Below are 14,583 nucleotides of genomic sequence, written 5' to 3'. Positions count from 1 at the left end.
AGTATATACTCGTTTTGAAAACACTACCAAAAAGTTATTATCCAACTCAAAACCTGTATCACATGTAGCTGGTATATGTTGTCCCATATAACTTTATGGCTTTGTATTAAACTAAGGTATTATGCTCATCACAACAAGATGCTGATAATAACCCATGTTGTTATCTTCCTACACATCGTGCTCTGTTCAAATTAAATGTTTTTTTTTCACACTAAGTAGGGATGGAAAGTGTCCACTTTATATACAGTATTCACAGATTAACAGATTCACAGATTGAACTGGGTTGGAAGGGACCCTCAAAGGTCACCTTCTCCAAAGACCCTGCAGTCAGCAGGGTCACCTCCAACTAGATCAGGCTATCCAGGGCCACATCAAGCTTGATCTTGAATGGCTCCAGGGATGGGGCCTCAACCACATCCCTAGGCAACCTGTACCAGCATTTCATCACTCTCATTGTAAATAACTTCTTTCTTACGCCAACCTAAATCTGCCTTGCTCCACTTTCAAACCGTTGCCCCCTGTCCTCTCTCTACAATCCCTTCTTAACAGACCTTCCCCAGCCTTCCTGTAGGTCCTCTTCAGATATCGAAATGCAGCTGTAAGATCTCCTCAGAGGCTTCTCCTCTCCAGGCTGAACAGTGCCAATTCTTTCAGCCTGTGTTCACAGGAGAGGAGCTCCAGGCCTCTGATTATATTTGTGGCCTTCCTCTGGACCCACCCCACCAGGTCCATGTCTCTCTCGTGTGTCTCACTTTGTAGCCGAGACATTCAAGCCAAAATCAGTTCTTGCAGGGCGCTCGAAACCTGTCCTCACCATTGTACTGGACTACCCTAACTCTAAATAGACTGGGCAACAGCAAGATAACTTTGGTAGGAATCACTCTTGTCCAGATGTAACTCAGACAACCTTCAAAAATCATGATATCTTCCTCCATTAGTGCACATACTATTGTGCTTATTCAATTATTAATTGAATACACAATACAGTTTTACAAAATAATCTGATTCTGTGGCATCATTTTTATAACAACTTTTACAACATCTTTTCTCTCTGAGGTGATAACTACCCAATGGCATGATTACCAAGCTTATCTTAGAACAAGACATTGCCTTTTGGCTTAACAGAACAAAAGTTTAATGAGAAACAGAGCGAACTAATGAAGGGCTCCCACCTTCTACCAGAACAAGGGAGGAGTACTATGTCTTGTGCTACAAGCTCCCTTATGAGGGATATCCACACTGAGAGTGGATGAGCTGCTGAACAGGATTTTAGTCAGGAACAGAAAGACTGAGACATTGCCTTCATTCAAAGACTTGACAAATCCTTCCTGAACCTTTCTCAGAAAGATTTGCTTCCCTTACAGAGAGGTAGTGGCATCTCTACTTCAGATTTGTATGAAAAAACTCTGCCAAGTTTTCTAATTTTCCAAATTTATAGAATCACAGAATTGTTTCAATTGCAAAAGACCTCTACGATTGAGCCTAACCACTTACCTAACACCACCATGCCCACTAACTCGTGTCCCAAAGTGCCACATCTACATGTTTCTTGAATACCTCCAGGGATGGTGACTCCACCACCTCCCTGGACAGCCTGTTCCAATATTCTCAATTCCTTAAATAGTTTAAACTCTTTTGACTGGATTTTCAGTATCACATGCAGCATACAGATCCTTTCTGTGTCAGCATTAACAGAGCAACAGAATTAGTTTCTTCCTTCTTTCCCTCAAAAAATACACCCAGAAAAAAAAAAACTTCTGAAATAATAACAGATTATTGAGTTGTAGAAATTACTACTATGAATTTCTCTCTCTCACTAGTTGGTTTTAACAAAAGCAGGTGAAACAGTGAAATCTTAATATCTTATTAAAGCAAATGTACTGAGAAGCACATGGCCCCAAGAGAAGTGCCCCAGGTTTCTATCATGGTAAGGATGTCAACTGAAAAAAAAAAAAACAAATGGCAATGAAATAAATTAACAAACAAACACACTCCACTAAGCCTTTAGTCCAGAGACAACTTTCAGTGGATGATTTGAAAACAAACAAACAAAAAGTTAACTTAATCCAACCTCCTTAATAACCAGATGTTTGCAATCATCAAATATATATCTTTAGCTGAAACAATTTCTCTGTTCCAAAGCATTCCATTCCTAGGAGCATTTACATAACAATATGTGACATCTGAAATGCTTAAGGCCACCAACCATGGCAGTACAAATTACAGTCATTTTTCAACACTCCGTGCAAGGTGCACCACTTCCAGCACTGGGACTGGTTCATGCTGTGCTGGTTTCTGTGGTGAGACACAATCAGCATGCACCACAGCCACAAAGAGCTTGTAGCCTTTGGAGACTCATGCTAATAGGTAAAAGATGCTGCTCTTACCCGCCGTAGGCTGGAATTGGAGGGGGGGGTGCTGCTGCGCGAAACGTGTTGTACACCGTGCGACCTCGGCCTCTTAGATGGGCACCTCGGTAAGCGGCGGCGGCAGTTGCAGCAGGGTAGGGAAATCCTGGCACTGGGAAGAAAACAAAACAAAACAAAACAGGAAAGGAATGTCAATATTCAGATCAAGCTGGCATTTTAAACCCAGGTAACGTAGAGCAGCATGCCTGTAACCAGATGAGGGAATCGCCCAACCAGTAAATTAGTGGTGTTTTAACCAGAGCCCTTGTCTTTTTGGTATGCAAATAGGAGACAGACTGGGAATTTCGATAGCAGGTGGCTCTGATCACTTAGAATGCGCTGTCAACAACAATGTTGACAGGTTTAGCCAGTGCTGCTGCCAGAAGACTTGTTGAGGTCCAACCCAGTTCAGGCTCAAACGTACAATACAAGAGACATTTCCATGACTTGAATGCATCTATCATCAAAAATCAGTCCTGCTTGGAGTGGAAGTGAGAAATTTAGACCTCCAGTGATCTAAATTATCCAGTGAATTCACCAACTAAAAACAGAGCTTTACTTTTGTTCAGAGCAGATTCTGGACTGGGCCTTAGTTGTGTACCAAGGAAAAGAATTTTCTCAGATTTTGAGGGTGTACCCTGTTTCTATCATTATTCCCTCAAAAGCAAGAGTTGCATAGTTTAGAAAGATCTATCAAATTCATATAATACTCAGACCCAACAGAAACATTTAAGGCATATAACAAGGAAATTAACTCAGACCACTGCAGCTAAGTGTGAATGTTAATTACCATTTGATGTGAGATTTCAAATACTTTAATCAGAAATTGAACAGTAATACAGGACTACTTAGATTTTTTTTTTCCTGTAAAACCTCTCTTCACAGACTTTTAAATTGAAAAAAATTCCACTCTCTCTGCTAGAATTTTTTAAAAAATACTTTATTACTTCATTTCTCCTTTGCTGGCCAATGTTAGAACAGGTTTTTAATTCCTCAGTGAGACATAGAAAATCAAATCCAGTTCTGTTGGCACTCAGGTTACTTCAGTTGTGCTTCACTATGTTTTTTTTTTTTTAATTACTATTATTATGTAAATAAAAAGAGAAAAGAAATAAATACCGTGTAGCAAAGCCCCAGCAAGCAAATGGAACTAATGATGTATAAACCAGAAAGTTTTTCAAGTCTGAACTATGAAATAATTTCAGTCCATATTTGTTTTTCATCTGTTTTAGCATTGTCTTTTTTCTTTTTTCACACCCAAGAGTGATTTATTACATTCTTACTACTTTCTGCTCAATATCTGTGAAAAATTTTAAAGGCATAGCCCTAAAACCATCACAATCATTAACTTTTAAAAGAAGCCTTGAATTTGGGGAAGAAAATGAAAAATCCACAGCTTGTAGATGTTGCTGGCTGAACATAAGGAAAGTACCATAATTGTGGTGACTTCTTCGTCATTGCTTTATGGTGTGGCTTTGGGGCTTTCTTAGGTCCTTCTCACTGACAAGAAGGTTCTCCAGTAATGCTTACAGTAAAGATTACATGTCTGTCATACAACACAAAGCAACCTTACAGCAACAAAAAAAATTAAACCATCCTTTTAAAAAGTGCAAATGTCACATTTTTATTCCTCTTTCTGTAAAAAGAATGCACAACAAAATCAGAAAAATGAATCTGCAGAACTCAGTATTCTGTTGATAACTTTGCAGTCAACTGCATTTAAGAAGCCTTAAAGAAAGAGCCACTGAAAGCACTTGGGGGGGTGGGGAGGGGAATAAAAGGAACATATCTATCAAATACTTGAAGTTTGAAAGCTTTCTGTTTTGAAAGAGAAAAAGCTAGAAGATGGAGACAGCAGGAAGAGTCATGTCACCCATATGTTTACCAAATCTAGAACCCATCATGGAGGCTTAGCATTCATGGGAGATGCTAAGACATGATACTGATTTCTAACTTTTACAAAGAACCTGCAACACAAAAGATGTGTTAGAACGAAAAGCCTGAAGTACCGTAATTGTTTTGCAATGCTTGCTTTGCACTGTCTGCTTAACAAAATCATGAAGCACAACATGGCTAGAGTAAAGCCAAACTCAAAAAGCTTGCAGAAGCAATTAGCAGAAGGAATCTAAGTAGATGGAAATTAAGCTTCAGAAATATGGAACTAAGAGTGGCCATTGCTAAGTTTTTATGATCAAGTAGGGCCTCATAACTACATAGTTTAACTATATAACTAGAGTTTAACTATAAATGAATTACATCCATCCTGAAATATTTGTGTCAGTCTGAAAATCAGAATATCCTAAGATGTTCCTTCAATTCCCAGGTAATAAAAAGCAAGACTACTGGTAAAATAATCCACAAGATCATATCAACCTAGATTTAAGGAAAAAAAATAAATACAAATTATGCTACTTCATGCCAGTTAAGTAATCAGATGGTTAGGAACACATTATAACCAGAAAATTTATTTTCCTACAAACGTTTCAATACCCTTACCCCAAAATAACCAGCAGAAATAGAACCATTAGAACATGGCTGAGGAATGGACTTCATAAAAATAATTTTATGAAAAAGGCTCTCCCATCAGGCAGCATTAAGTGCCATTAATGAGCCCCAAAAGTAATGAATATACTAGCCAGGAGGGGTAAAGATTTTAACGACTTACAGTTTGTAGGTCAACCTTCCTTAGCACCTCAGTGCCAAATGGCTGAAACTCAGTCAGTGCAAATTCTATTATAGTGGGGTTGAGAATGTGTTTGACTCTCAGCAGGGAAGCATCTGCATGCACTTAGAAGCAACAATACCTTAAATTTATCACAGATATTTGATGACTGGAATTATTCTGATCTGTGATAGAGAAAAGGCAGATTTCTCCAACTACACCTTGATGATATGAAATGAAAAAAATCCACAGCAAAAACCCTTTTCTAAGGACTATACAAAGTCAAGTATCAAGCCAAAGAGAGAATGTACACTCTCATCTAATAGCCCCAGCAGTTCTACAGGTATTCATCCACCTGTTCAAATATGAATGAGACTACAGTAACAAAAAAAAAATCAGTTCTTACACTGGAACCGCATTTTTTTTCCTTTTCAGATAAAAATAAACAAATTAAAAAAATCCAAAAAGTTAAAAGAAGATGCTGGGGACGTGCTTGGCTTTACTTAATATAATAATCAGAAAAGCCTACAAATCATCTACTGCAGCCTAAATAAAACTTTTTAATGGAACATTATGTTGGCAAGATACCTTCTTTAAACATATTTGTGCTATTTTTATATTTAAGAGGACGAAATAGTTTAAAAAGTTACTATTACAATTAATATTGGCCAGAATGTTCTCTGTTCTGGATACACTTTGTAATTGCAAAACATTGTCAGAGCATCTGCTCCATCAAACTTTTGTTTAGATCTCAAACATGAAATCTGGTCACCTAATTGCAACATTCAAGCAAATAAAAGGCCTCTGGAATGAACAGGATTCATGCTAGTACAGTGGTAAAATTTAGGAAACTAATGACTGTGTACAGGAATCAAACATGAGCATGAGGAAGAACACAGGAACCCAATCGTTGTGTTCCCAGCACAAACTTAATCAAATGTGAATTTCTCCAAAAAGATGTACAACGGGCAACAGTTTTTAATATTTTTTTTATTAAATGAACGTGCCAGGTAGGTGCACTTTCTAGGCACCATATCTCAACATATGTCTTGGAAAACAAAGACTGAAGGAACAATGCCAAAGCATGAGTTCCCAAAAAGAGTAATGTAACCTGGTAAAAAATACTTAAAGGTTATACACTGTGTGTTAAAGTTTTAAAGCTTTAGGATAGATGGAAGAGCAGCAGATGCAAAAAACAACAGGGGGCAGATTTTGTATCAAAGCCATAAAAATATACAGCCATTTTAATGGGCAATTATTCTTTGCATTTGTGCTGTGGTTTGAATTTGTATGAGAGTGCCATATGCCTCAAGAAAGGTGTGCCATCAAAATGGATGCACAAATCTACCTCCCAGCACTCCTAATTTCTCCTTCTTTGTGCAAACTAGCAGGTCATTTGCCATCAAGAGTTTCCAAATGTTTTATGGTGCAGAATTTTAACGTTTTTTCATGTTTGAATCAGTTTATAGCTAATTTACTGCAACATAGTTCAGCTGTTAAGAAATGCAGGGAGAGACATTTATATTATCCCCATAGTTGAGGAGGATCCCTGTTGAGGAAACACTTCAGAAGTGGTGGACAATAAATTAAAAACAAAAAGACGTAACGGGTAACATGCTGAGAAAGGCTAAGCAGAATAATCTACATGATACTATCTGAGATCTCAGGAACAGATTCAGGAGTTTATCCTGCGTATGCAGTGTAGTGAGTTTTCACTTCACTGTAATAGTGATATTTAGAGTTACTTGGCATTCTTGAAAAGAATTATAAACACCGTACTAAAGAGGATGTGTGCAGATCTTGGCACTTAAATACAGTCCAAAGTACAGAGCAAGAAAAACTTAAGCTCTGGTACTACAGATTTAAAAGCTTTTTAAATTCTTTAAATTTCAAGGTAAGAAAAAAAGATTTAGAAGTTCACAGTGCTTAAAAAAATAGGTAGCTGAAATACAGTTTTCCACCTGTCACTTTTGTGAGATGGTTATCCCTGGGATCTCCTTGTGAATTAACTGAATTCAAAGGAAATTTGTCATCTAAATCATATGCAATCACAGCTGGTCCCTTCTATTCCTTTCATCCACAATCTCTTCATTTTTTGGAAACACATAGTTGAAATCAGCAGTATGATGATTTTGTTACCATTGCACAAAAATATGTCTGTATTAAACACAGTTGTTTAGGAATTAATAAATCTGTATTTTGGACAAACTTACTTATAGGACATTCTCATTTGAAATGCATTGAAAAGGAAAACAAAAATCCCTAATTAATGTACAAGTCTAATCACCATTCTCCACATGGAAGAGTAATTTTTCACTGTTCATTTGCTCAGTGTAATCTCAAAACTGACATAACAGAGAAGCAATGGCCTATAAATCTGCTCTCATTTGTTTCTTTAATATTCATATTCCATTGAACTACAGCTGCTTGTTGCTGCAGTCTATTACAACATGCAAAACTGTCGATAAAAATATTATGAAAGGCAAGATGTGTTTCTTCATGGCTCTGTGTGCCATTTATTTGGAAAAAAAATAACAATAAATGACTCATGGATTGTCCCTTAGCTTGCTGCATGCTCGGCGATTAGTGATTAATTACCTTGCTGCAAACTGACATGGCACAAGGAAATTGACACAGCTCTGATTAATTAACTTTTTATGAGAGACAGTTACTTACAAAACACTGCACATTGTAATTGAATCCCTTTACGCGACACTACCGCATTAAGTTTCCAGTAAAATCCAAATTAGCACCAAATTTTACATAAATTTGGTGAAACTTGTTAAAAACAAAGTAAACCCTGAAAGACTATGTCAGTATTTTTAGAAGGAGGACAGACAACTTCTTTAGGACACTGTTTTCAAATATTTCATCCTCGGATTTACAAAAACAAATAAAAACTGTTAGAATTTTCCATATCAAATCACCAACATAATCAAATGCACTCAAAAAACATGCATAAAATATTTCAGTAAAAATTAGACCTCTATTTAGTATCCTTATTGAGGTTGGACAAGGTGACCAGCCCAAAGCAATCTGTGAATCTGTGAAAGACACTTAACTGTTCAATAAAACTTTTGTGTTCCTGGTTGTTGGACATCTTCAAGTTCCAAGCAAATGGAGAATTTCCCTTGTGTCTAAACACCACTTTTGAGACAAAATAAAGGACATGGTTGTGGGAAACTAGATGAAGAGTGGCACTACTATAAACAGATGACAACATCTAGTAATTTGAATGTTTATGAAAGTCAGTTATGTGGTGACAAAAAGTTCTGCCTGGATGACACAAGGATTACTAGCATTCAATAGAGTTATTAAACTGTAAAAAAGAAGATTGTCAGAATATTGTTGGGTTAGAAACAATTTAGGCAGGGAGTGACTGAGAAAAAAAAAAACAGCTATTAACCTAAACCAGGCATAATGGAAAAAAAAATTATGTCAAAACAAAGAATTGCACCTGCAAAGTTATACAGAGACTAAACCTGCTAATTCCTCAAAAGTACTTATTATTTGGGAAAATCAGGTTGAAGAATGTTGCTGTGTACAACATGGTTTCAAAAGCCATGATTTAATAACAACTGTCACACAATGGAAGAAAAGCAACAGTAAAGTCTTCATTTGAATCCAAATCTTACAGGCCGAGCTGAAAACTGCAAAATGAACAAGTTCACATCTTACAGAATGACTTGGGATGGAGGGTCAGCTGCGGCTGCCTACCAACTGAAAATGACTAACGCAGCATCTAGAATGTCAAGATAAGGACACATCAGAAGCCTTGCATCTAGGACAGGAAGATCTCAATGCAAAAAGACTCTTAAATATAATTCTCACTATTTAGCTGCATATTGAGAAAAGAAAGTCCAAAGAATCCTATTGCCCTAACTCCTTAGACAGTCATGGGTACTGCAAGTGACCAAGCGTCATATCTTCATTAACAGGAAAGCACTAAAACACAGGAGTTGCCCAGATGTCCTTGGTCAAACATAATTTTTGTTATTTGAACTAAACAACAAAGATATTCTCCACAGTAAGTTATGCAGTGCTTTCCAGTCATCTCCCACTCCCCAGCTTGTTGGATGGTATATAAGTTAAAAAAGTCAGTGGAACACAGTTCAGTATATGTCTACCTTTACAAAACTCTTAAGTATGCTGGTTCAGACACACTGCACCAGCACTGAACAGATGAACAGGAGTATCCATAGCAAGGTATTTAAAAAGAGATTTGCAGGAGTGAAATGAAAGCTCTAGTTAGAGATTCTGGACAACTGCAATACATCTTACTGATGACTTACTAGTCACCATTTAAAACACTGACAGATAGAAGGCAAAAGGACAGTTATACTGAAAACAGTTCCAGAATGTCCATATATAGTGATAGAAAAATGCAAAAAATGCTGTAACTTGTAACAGTACTATTAAAAACAAACAAACAAACAAAAAGTTCACTTCACAGTTTAAAAAGGCTGATGCGTGAGTGAAAGATACAATATGCATGAGTGTCATTTTAGTTGACTTTGTTAATTTTGTACTATCTTTAGAACTACCTGACTTAGAAATTAGTGGAATTCTCCCACATTCTGTTTTGTGTAACTTTGTTCAGAACAAGGTCCAACACAATGGACCAAAACAGTGTTTTAAAACATTTTAGACATTTTGACAAGAGATGACATCAATATTTTTCTCTGGAAGTGATACATGATTTTTCAAGCCTTTATACTTCTGTACATGGGAGGAAAAAGAAAAATTAATGGAAAGGAATTAGTAAATTTCCCTTCCTACTTCTTACTGATACTTTTGTTTAAACTTTCATGTAAATCAACTGCTTATCACCATATAGACCAAAATATTAACAGAATTTCTGGGTTATTATTCAAGAAGTACATTAAAAGACAGTTTTACTCCTAAATGGTCAGTAATGATGTTTCTGTAGCCTGGAAATTATATGTGTGATTGGTCTAGTCCAAAGTATGGCCATTCCTCTTTGGGCAGGATTTTTGCACTGACTCAGTCCTGCAGTGGTTAAGCTGCCTTATTCCTTTATAGGAGTACTCTGCCTTTTTCTTATAAAGCAGTAAAAAGCAGACAAAACCAGAAACATGAAAATACTGCCTACTAGTACAGATCTTAATGGTGATGAAGTGACTTGCCATTCCATTTGAATTTAAGAGAAAACAGACCAATTAAAAATTTAGTTTGCAGAAATCTTTTTACATTTAAGTGAGAAACACTGTGACAGAGGGAAATCATTTATACTACTTGAATATTCTTTCTTTAAACAGATCCTGACCCATATACCAATTCAAACTGGCAAGCTTACTGAACAGTCTCTCCCTTACTAACAACACGAAAATCACCACAAATAAATTAAGAAAAACTTCAACAAAGCAGAACAAATGAATCATTGGTGTCATTACAATAAAGCATATGCCCATTTGGACTGAATATGGTAAATCATGTCTTACATAGAAAACCTAGGAAAGGATGTACCAAATACCAGGAGCACCTATACTTCAGTTGCTTGGAATCACAGGATAATGCTATCAAAGGACTAGCATCATTACAGTATAATTTTCAGGTAATTACATGTGTGCAAGAGATTAAAACTGGCAAAATCAAGGTTTATAAAACTGTGTGTTTCCAACTAATGATTCTACTCAGAAGTGCACTTTAGATCACCTTCAGAAAATTTATATTTTCTCCATGTAATCTTCTTGGTAATGGAAATATCCCAGAATATAACAGAAGTGCCAAAGGTCTTACTTCAATCCATTAGTAATGCCACAGAAAAATAAAACTTGGAATGTCTTCCCTGAAACAAGAAATATGATAACAGTTCCATACAGCATTTTTTAGGTAGTTTACTAATATTCCTAAGGCAAGTAACCTACACCTCTAAATGAGGGTATTGAACAGACATATTGAATAGACAGGCTTTACTTAATTTTCATTTCTGTAGCACAACGAGTCCCCAGATGGACTCGATGATCCCTTCTAACCCCTAGTATTCTATGATTCTATGAAATCTTACTCCTGGATGCCGTATTTATACTTAGTGCTTATGATTTTTCTTATTTATTCTGTGCATATCATCAAAACCCTGAGCTATCCTCCATCTATGAATCACAACACAACACCCACAGGAGACCGATCTTTGTAAAAATAGCACGTGTCTGTCATCCACAAGTATCAATAAGGTTGCAACAGCGAACATACATAAAAAGCAAAATTCTCACATCACAGAATTAATGCTTGAAGGTTCTGCTATAGATTTTCCTTTTCTCCTGGCACATAACACATAACTTTCCATTATTAGGATTCTTAGGATAATGTAGGAACATTTCCAATGCCCGCTCTGAAGTAATAGAATGCATTTTCCAGATTTGGTTTAAAGGACTTTAAGCATTAAGATCGTTTCTTGTCAAAAATATTACAGGACCAAAGGTTTCCAGGGAATTTCCTGAAAGAACTGCCTTCCCACCTTTCAAAAACATCTCATCTTCGCCTTGTTGTTTTCTGGTTGCTCATAAGCTAAAATCCCAGGGCAACATAGTTTATTGTTTTAATATCTGCCTGACGCAAAGCAAAAGTATTCTCTGGTGAGTGCTTATCTGTCATCTGCACTTCTGTGAAAGGAATATCAAGACAAATAAGATGTTCAAGAGCATATCTTGGGATTATGAATTTAGCACCGAGTTCTGTTTAAAAATAGTTGAACTGATAAATAAATAAAAAATACACTGATATTCTGAGAACGGGCACTTGAAGAGCACTGGGGCTTAAATATTTTAATTCTAAGGGGTTTATACTGTTTTAGTATGAATAGCTAACGAACACTCAAGTTCATAAATGGGATAGACAATATGAGAGGAAAAAAATATTCATAATTGAAACAGTTAAACCAGAAAATTCTATTCCAACAATACAATGGACTGTAAATTCACTTTGTATTAATTAAATGTAATGTAATGGCATTTTCTATATTGAAATGAATAACCAGTGATCTGGAAATTCATTTAGACCATTAGGTTAATTACAGAAACTGATGGAAGTTTCATCAGACAATTACAATTAAAGAACACGAACAATGTGGACAGATTTATAAGCATTTGTACCACCTCAATCATTTTTGCTGAATTCCACCACCACCTCTCACAAAATTGCAATCAATATATCAATTAAAAAATGGGCCATCAACATTATTTGCCCTTGAGTAGGATGAAATAAAATAACATCTGATTTCTTAATTTGTAAATCTATCTCTTTCTGGCAATATGAAAGATTTATTTATTTCTAATAAAAAATGAAAATTTATGGAAAAAAGTGCATCTATATTTTGAAGCTGAGAAGCATGCTTAGTGAAGATGAAACAGGTCTGACATTTAGTAAATCTAAGCCAAATTGACAGCAGTTTAAAATGCACTCATTGAAGCCAAGACAAAATTCTCTTTCATGGAGAACACAAAACATTTGGGAAATGCAGACACCCATCTGCACAGGGCATGGGGCAATGCACTGATTTGCCACATCTGGTAGCTACTGAGTCCAGGGAGCTGTCCCTTTAATGCACACTCGGAACAATCTGCCAGTAGTTACATACCTGATTTACTTGGAGCTAAAATAAACCCTAAAAGTTACAAAGATCAATGGTCGATAATTTAGAGAGTGAAAAATATTTATCTGCCTTTGAACTGTCATTTAAGTTTGTGATCTCTTTCCTCTCACCTTCCACAGGGTATGCACCTTGTATGTTGTGGAAAACACGATGCCCAGCTTTAGGCTGGCTTCCTTGCACCACCAGCCAGTGCTCCGTGAGCCCAAGAACAAGATTCAGCAATTCCAAAACACAAAGAAGTTTCTTACTGGCCAGTGCATGTCTTACCCCTGCCATGAAAGGGTAGAGGTGGGAGGGAGGGGTTCTCAAGAAAAGGGAGCCAGGCTCTTCATAGAGGCACACACTGAGAGAACAAGAGACAAGAAATGCAACTTGAAATGAGAGTTTCCACTGGAAGGACATTCAACCATTGGAACAGGTGACATAGAAAGGTTGTGCAGGGTCCATTCTTAAAGGTGCCCTGGTCCAACCTCTTTCTTCTGACCCAAATTTTTCTGTGGTTCTACAATTGTACATCTTTCTTATTTCCTGTGCTTTGGCTCTCATTAACTTCTCATTTCATGCACATTTTCAGGAATTTCTACTGTATAGAAAAATGGGCACAATAGGCATGAAACCATTTTGAAAAGTCCTTGCATAAATTCAGGTTTGCATTTTTGCCCTTTTTAACCCATACATACCCAGCTACCTTACTGTCCTTTGTACTCAGCAACAGAATTTTTTTCTTCTTTTGAATCTTCCTTTTGTCCAGCAAGGTCTTAATATTCTCATCGATCCTGCTCTTGAGTAGCTTCAATTTGGAAAAGGACCAAAACCTTTCTTGATATAGTTCTTATTTAACAGTAGATAGAAGTTTCTTCAGGATTAACACATTTCCTGTGGAAGCAACTAGTGTAAAAAAAGTGGGGGCAAAAAGACACTGTCAGTTGCAAGCAGCCAAGCTTCAGGGCAGTATCATGGGCCTCCAGGAGCTTCCTATAAATGTTTACTTACTCACTGGGACTTGGTATGCTCTGATCTTTACTTTCTGGACGTATCTCCTTCCAATACTTGTCTACATCAAGATAATGATGAAGGATTTAACTGAAATCAGTTGTATTACTTCTGTCCTTGAGATGCCAGTACTATAGGAATCTATAGCAGCCAAGACAAGACCATGATCTTTCTTCCTCTGGTTGTTTCAATGAGACAAGGGATGGTAACACATTTGCATGCTGAAACTATGCTCTCTACATAACAAATCATCTATTCCCACAATAGATGTGCAAATGAAAAACTGATCCAGGTCCTATCTTCTGCTTCAGCATAAGAGAACAGATGAGGCATGAGAGACTATTGCTACTGATTTGTTCCACTGCTTGCAGAAGAAACAGCTCATTTCTTTCTGTATTATGCAAAGGCCAGAAGTGATGGAAGGAAGCAGAGCCATGTTTCCATCTCTTGACATATTCAGAGGTGTAACTAATTACCATACTGGGAAAGGTACAATATGATACATAAATATATCCTGGGGAAATAAAATATCAGAAGGGAAAGAGTAGCTCCAAGAAATGTACTTTTCTTTCTTGCTAGCCAAAAAAATAGGCTAAAAACTTGCAGAGTCATCAGAGATTACCAGTGACCAATACAATTAAACGTCCAAAAGTTAACTGAGAAATAAATCAAGCCAAATTAAGAAAGTTTTATTTTAGAATCATGTTTCAGACTTTCCTTACAAAATATAGCTCAGAAGCAAAAGATGAACAATCAAGTTAAGGACAACAATATTCCTAAAAATAGCTGAATTGATACCTGAAAACTCCTAAATACCTTTAGCGTTTAATGAACTCCAAGCATCTCACATGGCTTTAAAAATCTCAGCTGACTCTTCCCCTTCTGTTGAAACAATTGCAAACCTAAAC

At 36.6% G+C, this 14,583-nt stretch overlaps 1 protein-coding gene across 10 annotated transcripts in view; it reads right to left on the bottom strand.

Moving 5' to 3' along the window:
- RBFOX1 (RNA binding fox-1 homolog 1) overlaps positions 1-14,583 on the bottom strand; it is a 1,190,001-nt gene that overhangs the window by 48,150 nt on the left and 1,127,268 nt on the right. For all 10 annotated transcript variants that reach the window (XM_054391093.1, XM_054391094.1, XM_054391098.1 and 7 more), the window contains one exon: positions 2,388-2,520. In XM_054391093.1, the coding sequence (XP_054247068.1) occupies positions 2,388-2,520 (133 nt within the window). The remainder of the gene's footprint in view (positions 1-2,387; positions 2,521-14,583) is intronic.

The sequence above is a fragment of the Indicator indicator genome, chromosome 22 (assembly GCF_027791375.1).
Source record: "Indicator indicator isolate 239-I01 chromosome 22, UM_Iind_1.1, whole genome shotgun sequence".
Lineage (NCBI taxonomy): Eukaryota > Metazoa > Chordata > Aves > Piciformes > Indicatoridae > Indicator > Indicator indicator.
Note: the sequence above shows the minus strand (reverse complement) of the source record. Positions and strands in the feature narration are given on the sequence as shown.